At 46.9% G+C, this 14,041-nt stretch overlaps 2 protein-coding genes across 2 annotated transcripts in view; one reads left to right on the forward strand and one right to left on the reverse strand.

Moving 5' to 3' along the window:
• Window positions 1-12,626, forward strand: part of LOC308301148 (kinesin-like protein KIF26B) — a gene marked incomplete at both ends in the record, with an annotated part of 40,208 nt that extends 27,582 nt beyond the window's left edge. The window contains 4 exons of the mRNA XM_080745040.1: window positions 413-3,692; window positions 10,636-10,817; window positions 11,553-11,703; window positions 12,412-12,626. Coding sequence (XP_080601166.1) covers window positions 413-3,692; window positions 10,636-10,817; window positions 11,553-11,703; window positions 12,412-12,626 — 3,828 coding nt within the window. The remainder of the gene's footprint in view (window positions 1-412; window positions 3,693-10,635; window positions 10,818-11,552; window positions 11,704-12,411) is intronic.
• LOC308300320 (guanine nucleotide-binding protein-like 1) lies at window positions 7,901-9,688 on the reverse strand (the record flags this gene model as incomplete). The annotated part of the gene is made up of 1 exon (XM_080744136.1): window positions 7,901-9,688. One exon carries the CDS (start codon window positions 9,686-9,688, stop codon window positions 7,901-7,903), a length of 1,788 nt encoding a protein of 595 aa, XP_080600262.1.
• Window positions 12,627-14,041: the final 1,415 nt, after the last annotated feature.

Below are 14,041 nucleotides of genomic sequence, written 5' to 3' on the forward strand. Positions count from 1 at the left end.
ATTTTGCTGCACAAACAGTAAAATTACTGTTTATGTGTCATGGCCTTTTTGTTCCTTCCGATGTTTTCCCGCCCAATGGAGCAATTTATGCATGCAATAAGTTTATGCAAATGTTCAAAAATAAAATTTTCATTAATGTGCCTATTTTTCTGTGACTGTGTATTATGTATTTGAGTTTGTACAGTACAAAGTACTGACCAATAATTATTTGTGGAGTTAAAATAGCACAGATTTGACTGTGTAGCCTACACAAAACCCACTATTTGCTGCCTCTACTATTTGCAATCTACTATAATATGTGCTTAGCCTACTGTACTGTATATCCCAAAGCATATGAGCCAAAGTAACTGTAGACCCGGTGTATGCCTAATTAATAATGCAGAGATCAATGCCATTCTCTTCATTTGAACAGCAATCCACTTCGTGTTCTCCTTGTGGTCGGAGTCTCAGCAGAGAAAGGACAGGGCCTCGCTCTTTGTCCCTGCGAGCATTCCACTCTGCCAGTGAGTTGGATGTGGACACGCCTTGTCTCCGCTTGGCTGGTGAGATAGACGACCGCTCCGTCAGCGACCAGTCATGCGACACAGTCATCCACATAGACTCCAACGGCCTGGTCCGGCCCGGTGCCTCCGTCCTATCGCTGGCCCAACCCGAGTTCGTCTCCATCATCCCATCTCTGCACCCTAGTAAGACAGACACGGATGATCCGGAATTCGCCGCTCTGCTTAAGGAACTTTTGAGCATCCCCAGATTGTTGGGGGACAAAAAGAAAGACGAAACCCTGCAAGGGAAGGCTGAGACTCGGGACTGCCTCAAGTGCGACACGTTTGCAGAGCTCCAAGAGCGCCTGGGCTGCATTGACGGTAGCGAGATAGCCACGGAGGTCGCCAGGGTTCTGTCAAATGAACCTACCACTGATGTCGTCACAAATAAGTCACAACCCCAGAGTGGGTCAGCAAAACGGACGGGCACCGAATCATCACTGACGTCACAGGCACTGTTACTGACCAAAGAGTGTAAATGCACCCATATGTCAGCTGGTGAGAAGCTCGCGGACGGCATCTTCCCCGGAGACAATTTTCAGAGAGAGGACTCAGGCTTGTACGACTGCGAGGAGGGCAGTGCAGCCAGCTCCAGTGAGGACCCACCCAACCAAATACCCCACACGTACACAATATGTCAAGCCAAGCCGCCAGATCTGCTGAACGCTGCAACTCCTTATTCACCCAACAGCCTTTCTTCTCAGAACTGTGACATAGATTCCCAAAAGGGTAATGGACCTGCGCCGCTCGCTCTCGCGCTTCAACCCACAGGAAGCCAGGGGGCTTCAGAAGGGGGCGAATGGCTGAAATCGGATGTAAGGACCTCGCCGGCTGGCAAAAGTTCTCCGGTATCGCCGGCCCTCTTCTCTCCCACGTCGTCCGCTTGCTCAACTCCTTCCCTGGCCACCAGTGTTATACTGGGGGACGTCTTATTACCTCAGCGCCCCACAGAGGAAGTTAAAGAAATGAAAGCCACTATTACGGTCACTGTTCAACAGCCCTTGGACCAGACTGGTCAGGATGAGTTAGTGTTCACTATGGTGGAGGAGGTGACCATCAGTGGAGTGCTTGACAGAGGCCGGAGGGGAAGCAACATTATTCGTGTGTGTGACACCGTCCAGCCACCAGTTCGTGTCCAAGGCTCTGCCACCTCTCAGCCGATAAGAATAATCGGCAACATCAGTGACGACTCTGCAGTGGCAGGATGCTCTGACTCGGGTGTAAAACCTGACAGGCAGGCCACGTCGACCGACAACAGCAGTCAACATCGACTTCATCAATTGAGAAGGGAACAGAGGATCTTACCTTCATTTATAAATCCCATGCTTATTGATACCATTAGTGACTGTGATTCTGAGAGTGATAAACAAGCAGGGAGTTCTAGTGATACCTTTTCAGGAGACACAGCATTGCCCGAACCCAGAACGCAGAATAAACATAAGTGCACAAAAGATGAGAGGCCCCTTGAGGCACAAAATGTGGCTATTAATGTTGAGAAAGATTCTGATAAGAAATCTGAGAATGAGTCTATGTCATCGTCAAACCAAATGCCCCATGAATTACCCGTCTTTGAAGACAGAACGGTTCACAAAAACAAAGCCAGTGGAACGAGGCACAAAAACCCGGACAGCAGGAGCCATCCCAGAGGGAAAGAGCGTGTTTATCCCGCTAGCGCATCAAGGGGCTTGTTGGGGGGAGAAGTGAGTCGCGAAGTAATCAGGAATGCCCCTGAGAATGTTGCTGCTTCACCTGGCTGCCTAGCAACCGAGGCAAACGCCCTTAAGGCAGCTAGTCTGCCAAGAGCCTGGCACAACGCCAACCACCAGGAGAGAGGCAGGGAAAGTCGCATGGCAGACGACCACAAAGACCCAGGGAGGGTGACATCATCATGCAGCCCAGGGGCCACCCTGGAGAGAGGGCAGGGCAGGCGGCAACCCCCAGGTAACTACTGCAGCCTCATGTCCCCACCTCGGAAATGCAGCGTGGAGTACCAGCAAGAGGATAGCAGCCTTGATAGAAAGACTAGAAGCCCGAATAGAAAGGCTAGTAGCCCAAATAGAAAGGGTAGTGGATCGTTGACAGAAACATTAAGTCTAAGCATGAAACATGATAGTTTGAATTGGAAGGTGAATTCACCCATGGAGGAGAGTAGCAGGCTCTTCAGTGCTAAACTAGAGCAGCTGACTAGCAGGACTAATTCCCATGGTAGAGCCCCAGTTGATTACCAAAGTCTGGATAGAGGTGGCAGCACCACCTCGGTGAGTTCAAAAGGGAGCTCCAAGGGAAGTTCCAAAGGCAGTAGTAGTGAAGGGAATTCTAAGGGGAGTTTCAAGGGGAGTTATGATGGGAATCTTACAGAGAGGTATAATAAATATTACGAGGACGATTCTACCTTACCCAGGGTCAGTAGGAGCCCGAGGAGGACTCATAGGTCTGGACATATGGCTGATCCAAGCCATCATCCCAGCACCACCTTCAAGCTCTCTGCAGTGGGGAAGCTGAAGATGGCTAGCCCCAGAGTCCGCCGGCTATCGGCACCCACCACCAAAAACACCAGTTTCTCCGCCAAAGGCTTGCACCAGTCCATCCACAGGAGTGCCAGTCTCTCCCCGGACGGGAAAAGCCTCAGCCCGGGTTCCTCCTTGTCCTCTCCTCCCTGGTCCTCTCACTCTCTCAGTCGGACTCCGAGCCAAAGCTCCACCTGTTCCTCCACCAGATCTCCCATCCAGGGGTTTATTAGCGGGCGGCTCTCTGACCTTCTGAAGGACAGGGAAGCTGGCGCCAGCCTGGGAAGGCTGGACAATTTGGCCACGAGCTCCGCAATACCAGAGGACGGACTCTCTCAACCCCTTCCCTCGCCCTACAGCCGGGTCACCGCTCCCCGGACGCCCAGCCATCTCAGCGGGCACGCCAGCGAGACCACCAGTGTGCTGAGTGGTGATCTGCCCCCGGCCATGGGGAAGACGTCGCTGCTCTGTCCTAACAGGAACAGCATGGTGAGCAGCGGCTACGAGAGCCTGGTGAGGGACAGCGAAGCCACGGGGTCGGGAAGCACGACCACCTCCAACAGAGACTCGGTCAGCGACCGGAGCGCATCGCTGCTCAGCATGGCCCGCAGCAACCGGGTGTCCCGGAGGAGAGGCAACACAGGTAAAAACAATACCAGAGTTGTTTTAGATCCCAAAGATTGGAGGAACAAAAGAATGATAGACTACACCCCGGACCCAGGGGTGTCGCACCAAATTCTGGGCCCTGGGTACTTTAGCGATTGAAAAATAGCAGATATACAAGCTCACAGCGCGGCACTCTGTGCCGTGCTGTGAGCTTGTAGATCTGCTATTTTTGATAAATCTTGAAAATCTAAAAGTCTTTGAATATTTCAAATCCTTCTAAGGTTTTTTGAAAAACCTATGTTTCTATGTCAGTAGAGCTCAAACTTTATCATGTGAAGGACCCCCAAAATTATATGTATTTGGCCACGGACCCCCATCTCAAAATATTTAGTTCCAATGACCCCCCATAAGCAAAATTTGAGTTACAAATGTTCGCTTAAAAACACATATATTCAAAGATGTGCACACAATTTCACGACTTTTCAAAAATAGCAGATCTAGTAGATCTGCTATTTTTCAATAGCTAAAGTATATATTATAACATAATTAAGGCCGCTCCACCTTGGGCCCTAGTAACTCCCCTTGTGAGGCCCCTGCCCGGACCAATTAAATGGTGTTTGGTGTGGTTTAATTGATTAACCTCCTAAGCCCTATTTAATCCTTTGTTGTACGATGGTGTCACATGGTGAAAATATAGCTACAAATAGCTACAATCTACACGCTCACATAAGGAGTCGTGTCCGTGTCCATGTTGTGAGCTTGTAGATGGGCTATTTTCACCATGCAACGTTGTCGTATGACGGTGTATTCATTAAGCATAAGCCTTTGCTGTGATCTTAACAATACATGGCTCCTACTCCCGCTGTACCATGTCTTAATCAGACAAATCCGCCATCTGTTTTGTATAATACCACACTGCTACGGGCGAGGTCATCTATGTGGTCAAACTCGTACTGTATACTTACACAAAATGCGACAGATTATTTAAAGCAAGGGCCCAGGGGGGAAATAAGACAAAGGAAGAGGTTAGATCTGATAATAATATTTTGCGGGGAGGAAGTAATTTTCGGTTTCTTTCAAATATTAATAAAGAGATTACAGCCTCTTAGTATTGTGGAGAAAGACAGGAAATTGGGGAAAGAGGCAGAGGAATATAAATGTACAAGTTAATCTGTTTACTTGGTTTTTCTCTTGGTTATTTTACGTAAACTAGATGAATATACTCACTGAGTGAATTTAGCGAATCATAATGTCATTTCATTGTGTAGTCGCATCCATGGCCACACAACTTTTTACTGTGGTGTTTATTGGTGGCACAGATTCATACCATGACTATGATTAAAAGACTAAGAGCACAGTAGGTCACATCATCATTAATATATGAGCCCGCATGCTAATGGAATAATAAAGGAAGGTGCTTTTAATATAATAGGGTTGATTTGCTTCCCCAAAACATTAAGTGTGTGAGCATGAAGAAGAGCTTAGCATGAAGGTTTTATGAGAGCTTCTCTGAAACACAATTCACCTTCTGTACTGTACCTTACTTAGTCCAATGTTACTTAGCTGATTGAATTCAGGCTGAACTTCATATGAAAAAGTCCTCTGGATATTTAAGCCATTGTGATCATAACGAACTAGAACTGCACTTTCATAATCTCTTTTGATCTCAGGGATTTGCAACTTGTGTATATTTGCTTTTAGGGGTGGACAGGAAAGCTTAATTGTGTGACACTTGTGTAGATCACGTATAAAGCCTGTTCCACCTGTACACCTTATTATGCTCATACTCGATTTGTAAAATAAAACAGGGTGGACATTTTGTTAACCACTTTAGCCATACATGGCCTACTTGTGCACAAGGTGCACGTTGGCACCTCGACAGAGTGCAGTTCTAGTTATTGTGGGCTCGCCTGAAAGGCGAGAACACTATGTTATCCTCATTATTTATATAGTGAGTTCCGCAACAGACAGTTTAAAGGCGAAAACACTATGGTTTCGTCATTACTTCCGCCGCATATCGTGTTCCGTTAGCCAATGAGGCGCAATTGTTGGAAAGAAATCTGGGAGTGGTGTTAGCTGGAGTATTGGTTGAGCTTCACATGACAGTTAGCACGCTGAGTATAGTCACGACCGAACCCACACTGTTTCGTAGGAACAGTATTTATTTTCTATTTATTTATGTTGCCCAAAATAGGGCCATCAGGGTTAATGTGGTTATAGTTGCCATAAGCTTTTAATGAAATGGTAAAATGTAATAGTGATTATCAAACAGAAATATCAACGATATAAGACAGTCTTCATTTCCAAAAAGGAAATGTGTGTGTGTGTGTGTGTGTGTGTGTGTGTGTGTGTGTGTGTGTGTGTGTGTGTGTGTGTGTGTGTGTGTGTGTGTGTGTGTGTGTGTGTGTGTGTGCGCACGCGTGAATGTGCTTTGTGCATCTGTGAGTGCGTGTGCGTACTGTATGTACATATATATATAGTATGTATATATGTATTTATAAAAATGAATGACCAGAGGGAGAAAGCAGAAAGCAGAGGGATTGCCCCCAAATCCAACCCTCCTCATACAGACCACTTTCCCATTACCACCAGGGGCTACAATTCAGAAAGACTCAGATGTTGTGTGTCTGTTGAGTCTCATGAATAATGAATATAAGCCAGTGGTATTTTGCTTCTGTGGTGGAAGGCATGCAGTCTAGTAGTCCCTTTCTGTCCACTTAAATGTCCTGATGGCTTGGGCCTCAGAGGCAACAGTGACCTGGTGTTCACATATTTTTATTTTATTTTTGAGCGGTGCAAGCGTGTTTCCTAAACCCACCAGGATTGAGTTAAGACCCGCCTCGCGGAGACGCGAGGACATCCATGAGGGTGGAGGGTGGATAAAGTCAGACCTAGTAAAGGCATGAAGACAATATAAAACTTGTAGGCTACTGAGAAAAAAAGCCTACATTTGCACAATGCACAGCTATTAATTTGTCACTAAAGTGCTCAAAATAAACTGTGCTAAAAAAAAAAAAACTTGAAACTTACTTTGTACTGTGCTTAAAAAAGGTAAAACTTTGTAACTTTGCTAAAGAGAAAAACGTACTGAGAAAGCTATTAATTTGTCACTACTGTGCTCAAAATAAAAACTCTTACTAATTATTTATCAGTTAAATTGTTATAGTTTGGATATGGCTTTGGGCGTATTATGCTGTGTGTATTATAGTAATGGATCGGTAGGGCGTAGGAACAGTATTGCTTTGCACTTGAACGAGCAGCACTAATGTTCATATGCACTTTCATATTTAAGATTATTGAGAGGGGCGCTTCCGCGAGGCGGGTCTTAACTCAATCCTGGTGGGTTTAGGAAACACGCGCGGTGCAAACCTCTCCTACATTTCATATAATATATGAAATGTGTGTATAAGTACGGATCTCCATGTATGGATAACCAAAATCTATTAGCCAAAATACTGTAATTGCTGGACTACAAGCCGCACCTGAATATAAGCCGCACCAGCTAAATATAGAACAAAAAACAAATGTTTACATATATAGGCCACACCTGACTATAAGCCGCAGGTGTCCTTCCTGCTTCCCGCTAGAGCGCCCCTGATAAAAATCTATATTTAAGCTGCACCGTTGTATAAGCCGCAGGGTTCAAAACATGGGACGCGGCTTATAGTCCGGCAATTACGGTATATTTGTACGGAACTAAACCTTAGTCTAGATAAACTTTATTTGTGAATGACAAATCCATTGAGTTTAATGGGGGAGTGGATGCAATTGGAAATTGATGGAAAACATTTGGGAGTGGTGCTGGCTCGAGTATTGGTTAAGCTTCACACGACAGTTAGCTTGCTGCAGAATATAGTCACGTCGGCAACCACACTTGCAATTTCCAATTGTATCTTTCTAGTTTATTTATTTTATATGATTTATTTTTGGGCTTTGCCTTTATTATTGATAGGACACGGGGCGCCCGCTGGCCTTGCGGTCCAGGCGCATACACTACATAGGCTCTGATGCCTGACAGCATGTCGCAAACCTGTGACATGCTACCAGGCTACATTGTATCGTCCCCTTTTGTGCCCATACATGGAGCTGACTAATTTGTTTGCGCCTGCCTGATGCCATGACGACACATTGAGGTTAGACAACATACTCCATATTTGGGCTTAGCTGCATTGAGAACTCCTTATATGGTACTATACCACATGCAAATGGTATGGTACATTATACATCCGTATATGGTGTGGTCAGTTAAGTATATCGAACATGTTGAAGGATGTTGAACGTGTTGAAGGAGCGGCTCAGGTCACCTAACCCTTCGTCCTCATCGTCCCCATCCTCATCATCATCGTTAGCATCGTTTGCGTCCCTGACCCTCTCCTCCACCTCCTCTGGCTCTGAGCTGGACTCCTCCCCATCCTCCTCCCCCTCCCTCTCCCTCTCTTCCCCTGTCCGCCCCATCAGGGCCATTACCTCCGGCAGGTCGGGGTGCTTTTCCCAGCTCTCCCTGAGGCAGCTGTATCCAGGGGGCCTGAGACACAGGCACAGTCTCCCCTGGATGGCCATCCTCAGGAGGCAGTTAGCCGCCCGGTGAACATCATTGCGACCCGCCTGTTTCGTTTTATAGCCTCGTTTCTCTGCCCAGGCCTCGCAGACGTCCCAGGCAGTCCAGCTCTGCTTCCCCTGCTCTTGCTGTCGTAGATGTGCCGGTACGTCCTGGAGGCTGGGGTGTTCGAGCTTCAGCACGGACAAGAAGGGAGTCCTTTCGCACAGGTATCCCACTGTTGTGTAGGGCTCACGCACCTGAGCCACCGGGTAGATACCAGCGAGGATCTGTAGCTGCTTGTTGACACGGGAGGGGAAGACGAGTCCGGGGCAGTCGCACAGCTTGACCGTGGGGGTGAGGTAGTACGTTTGGAAGTATTTGGTGTGGCCTGGGGTTCGAGACACGCTCACCACCTTCCTCCCGACCAGGCGGTTCAACACGGATGACTTGCCAACGTTAGGGAAGCCTATGCATCCTAACGTGAGCACCCCATCCTTGTAGAGCTCTTGCGTTGGCCCGCTCCTCTTCATGGCAGCGTCACTATGGAGCTCCATCAGCACAGACTCCACCCCCTCGTCTGACTGATCCCCGCTGCTCGCTTGCTGCTCGGCGACCGCGTCTCTCTGGATCTTCTTCTCCCAGCTGGACAGGTCAACTATACCGGCGGTGATCTCCTGACAGGCCTTGAGGATCTCCATCGGACCTCCAGCCATGTCCCAGACACCTCTTCTCATACACCTCTTCTTCTGGAGGACGGGTTCTCCGGGATAGGAGGTGAAACACACAGTGTTGAGGCGCGGGAACTTGGAGGCCAGGTAGTGTTTCCAAGCGACGACCAGCGGCGGGGGGCAGAGGTCTACTTTGTTCAGCACCAGGACCACCTGTTTGTGCAGCTCGTCCGTGATGTAGTGATACAGAGCCGGAGGAAAGTGTAGCACCACATGCCGGATGTCCACGATCAACAGGATCACGTCGGACATCTCCAGCACTCTCCACAGCTGCCTCCATGTCTCCAGGTTGTGCTCAAAGTGGCTGAGAGAGCCGGGTGGGTTTCTGGAGTGCAGGTCTTCAAGGTAGTCGCGGTACGACTTCTCCTCTTTCCTCAGCAGTTCTTTGGGTTCCATGTCATAACTCCAAGATGGCCTCCTCGGTAAACCGAGTCCTTTCTCAGAGGGGTAGATGTCATCGATGTCCACCTCAAGTTCTTTGCCGGACACTGGTTGTAGAACCCTTTCTCGGGCTGTCTTCTTTCTCGTCTCCAGTTCATCCTTATTCTCCTTCTCAAAGTGCAGCTGAAACCTGTTGGAGTTTCTGCCGTCTTTATTGGATTTGGAGGGCTGTTGGTTTATCCTGATAATATCACCATTGGCATTGTGGCCGCTGGGACAATTGCCTGAGCCTGTGTCATTTCCCTCCTGTTTCACTCTGTTTCTCTCCCGTTTCTCTTGCAGTTGTTTTTTCTTCTGTTTATTGCTGAATGGTAATTTCGGCATTTAGTAACGATTTTACTTTGCTGACGTTTCACTTTTGAAGCTGGCAACCTGAGTATCAACTGTGATATAGACCTCTATTTTCATGTTGTCATACTGTATGTGTGACCAGCCTATGACATCAGTACTATTACGTCATATAGGTGACATCAGACATGGGTATAAAGGGCGGACCTCTGATGTCACACTGACTCTGCTACGCCCATGTGGTGTCTAACCCAAGCCCCCAGAACCACAGTAGAATTCAAGAATAGCTTCAAAGAATAGCTGGGGGTGGGGCAGTCCGCAGCTGCAAACTAATCAGTCAGCTCCATATATGGGCAAAAAAGGGGCATACCCATATATGGGCATATACTGATGACATCAGTGATCTCCATATATGGGCATAAATGGGAAAGGACTGACAAATACAGAGATCCAACCGCTTTTCCCATACCGACTGAATTCAAACCTCAGTGCGCACGGCGGCAAGGACTCGAGGAAGTGCGATACTTGCCGCAGAATAGTTAGGATATCCAGTTATCCAGAGCCGTTGATCCAACCAATATGCCCATAAATGGACATTCCAATATATGGGCATATACTGACTGATGACATCAGGGATCTCCATACATGGCCATAAAAGGGACAAGGACTGACACATACACATATCTCCATATATGGGCACAAAAGGGACACGGGTACAACGGGTACTCTGAAAAAGCCCCCAACACTATGACATAGACATATTGGTCGGATCGCCAGTACGACGCAGGGGTAGCGGCCTGAACCTCTAGTATTCACTAAAGCCCACAACCAAGGGTTTTCTTTTTCTTTTTTTTGGCCGATTTTCGAAATGGATCAAAATGTGTCCATTTGTAGATTTTATTTGTTTGCCGTAAAACGAAGTATACTGTATATGAAGTATTATGTGGTCTTCTTTACCTCATCACACTCCTGTTGTCCTCCAGTTGGCCCCCATCAGCGTCGCCTGTCCCACGACATGCCCCTGGGGTCCATGAGACGCTCGGCCAGCGGTCCGCGGTCCCGCTGGGGGGCCGAGCGGGGAATCCCAGAGGCCTACGAGATCACCGTCTACGAGATCGACGACGTGGAAAGGCTGCAGAGACGAGGAGGTACTGCTGGCAAACAGGTGCCTGTTCATTCACATCTTCTATCCTTTCTCCCCTTTCTTACGATGGATATGTTTTGGAAAGCTGAGAGGGAGATGATGAAGAGGAGGTGCAGGAGGAAGGCACTGGCTTTCCGGTTAAGCTAGGATGCACTCATTATGGGTCCATCCACACATGGAGGTCTTATCCTCCACACCATCAACAGGCCTGTTTCCCTTATTCTTACATTTTATCGGAAGAGGTATCCCCTAGTTGGGTAATTGTATATTCTTAAGAGGTGTATGTGTGTGTGTGTGTGTGTGTGTGTGTGTGTGTGTGTGTGTGTGTGTGTGTGTGTGTGTGTGTGTGTGTGTGTGGGGGGGGGGATATCTGCTTTGTACGGTAAATAAATCAATCTCTCCCAGAATTACTCGTATCAGCAAATGGAGTAATAGCAGTAGCAGTGCAGGATTGTGGGATTCATATGCTTCATGGAATGTTCTCTTTTTCTCTTTCCCCTTTTGGACAACGTGCATGCATTAACCTTTGTGGATGGTTCCCCGGTTTGAACACAATAAGGTTAATACAATCACAGAGGCTTTATGTTTATACCATGGTCAGACAAACCACAGACTGGCCTTGGATAACTGGATGAGTTTTCCTACTGGCCTAACATGGTGTGTGTGTGTGTGTGTGTGTGTGTGTGTGTGTGTGTGTGTGTGTGTGTGTGTGTGTGTGTGTGTGTGTGTGTGCGCGTGCGTTCGTGCGGTTTACAGGGACCGTCGTGTTTCAGTGCCAAGCTGAAGTTCTTGGAACACCGTCAGCAGAGAATCACCGAGATTCGGGCCAAGTACAACAACCTGAAGAGAGAACTGGACCAGGCCAAGCAGAACCTGATGCTAGAACCTGCTACATGGAACCAAGAGTGTGAGTACCTAGTCACAGTTTGACAGCAGCTGTTTCCTAAATCTGTTCAGCTGGCAATGCAGAAGCACATTGTCCACAGTCTTTGAATGAACACTGAAGTAAAGCCAGCAGTGTGGTGACAATGACATCACTAGATGGCACAAATACTGCCGTTATAATCATAAGCAGAATGACATTTTCCATCAAATTCAGTGGGTGTAGTCTGCCTTGTGACATTAACGGGTGCAGGAACATTGCTGAATAGAATATTGACAAGATTAACAGCACTCTATGCACTCTATGCTGCAGGGCAGTGTGGGACAACACAGCACAGAACGGATGTTTTATATTTGACTTCTTTTACTGTACATTCAGCTTTTCATCAGTCAGATATAGACAGCATGCATTACCGTATTGCACACTAGTGGCGTTTCCATAAAGCAAACGTTGCATGTTCGATAATGTGTCTCACTTGACTGGAAAAATAGCACCACCGACTGCTTATTTCATGAACTATCTCCCAATATCTCCCAATAATCACATTTTATCAGTGGATGGAAACAGGCTAAATTCGCTTTGTCTTTTTTCGAATTTCTAATAATTAGCTTCCTATTTTCGAACAAGCTTTATGGAAACGCAGCTATTATTGTTTGAAAGCCAGTTTAGAATTGAAAGCCTGTGGACGACAGCACTGCCATAACCGTCGTTATAACCGACATTCCCCTGCAGTTGACCTGTGGCAGACGTTTGAGGTGGATTCCCTGGAGCACTTGGAAGCCCTGGAGGTGGTGACGGCTCGACTGGAGCAAAGAGTGAACCTCTGCAAGGCCAACGTCATGATGGTCACCTGCTTCGACGTCTGCACCAAACAGAAGATACGACCAAGACAGAAGAAACGACGGCGAACCACACCGGACCATCACGGCTTTATTATGGGAATCTGAAGTTCTCTGACCATTGGTGAGGGGTAAGCGCAGGGGCGTCACAAGGGGTAGGAAAGTGGGACTGAGTTACTGGGGCCCAAGGTGGTGGAGGGGCCCTAATAACTTTATCTATTGAAAAATAGCAGATATACAAGCTCACAGCGCGGCACCGAGTGCCGCGCTGCGAGCTTGTAGATCTGCTATTTTTGAAAAGTTGTGAAAATGTGTGAAAATCTTTGAATATATGTATTTTTTAAGCAAACATTTCTAACTAAAATTTTGCTTCTGGGGGGTCCCTGGAACTAAATATTTTGAGATCGGGGTCCGTGGCCAAATACATATCATCTTGCACCTTGACATAGGTTTCTTGCACACATTTTCACGATTTTTCAAAAATAGCAGATATACAAGCTCGCACCGCGCTGTGAGCTTGTATATCTGCTATTTTTCAATCGTTAACATTCATGGGGGGCCCGCAGTGAATCCTTGTACCCAGGGCCCAGAGTTTGGTGTGACGCCCCTGGGTAAGCGAGGGTGTATACATGCAGGCATAGGAGGTATACCAGACCTTTTGTCTTTTATCTTGCACCAAGTATACGCACCTATCTGCTAAATGCTATTGGACTATTTCCAACAATGGAACCACGGCAGTTTAGCCACCTCCCCCACAACCACATATTTTATGGGTAAACAGACCATATGCTGTCAACCTCTTGGAACCGATGCCCAGTAGGATTTGAGTTAGGAGGCCAACGGCCCTGGCCTTCAAAAATGTCATGATGCCATATTGAGTTTTTACCATTTATGGAGCCAATCTACTTTTTGTCCCACAATTCCAAGTGGCTCCAATGCCACTTGGAATTTTTTTTATTTGGTCCTTCCACTGTCCCATTCCCACAAATTCAATGTGTGCCTGACCTTTCAGAGTTGGCAAAGGCCAAATGCTGATTTGTTTCACCTACAGTATATCAGATAGCTCAAGGAATACCATGGCATTTTTAAGATGCAGCCGTTTAAACAGGCAATGTGGAAGGATTTCTAGATTTGTCATTGAGACACCTTAAAAACAACTAGTTTTTACCATGCAACACTTTTACCATTCCTTGATTTAAACACATTTGTTATGCTAGCCTTAACCACATGAGCCCTGGTGTCCCTATTCTAGTTATGTCATAAACTCATAACAGGCAAACGTTCAGCAAAAATAAGCAGACATACAGTGAAAAGAAAGCAGATCTACAATCTCACAAGGCGTTGTGAACTTGTGATGGTATGTTGTAACTAATTGCCTATTTTCGTTATTTGAAGTTGAACTAAGTATGTAGGGTTGAAGTAGTTAAGCAATCAGGCATCTTTGAAGCTTTCAAAACCCATTTCTTTGGGTTGAGGAGCATGCTTCATCATCATTGATAAACTGTGGATCAATAGGTTCATTT

This window comes from Nannobrachium achirus, assembly GCF_963921795.1.
Source record: "Nannobrachium achirus genome assembly, chromosome: 16".
Lineage (NCBI taxonomy): Eukaryota > Metazoa > Chordata > Actinopteri > Myctophiformes > Myctophidae > Nannobrachium > Nannobrachium achirus.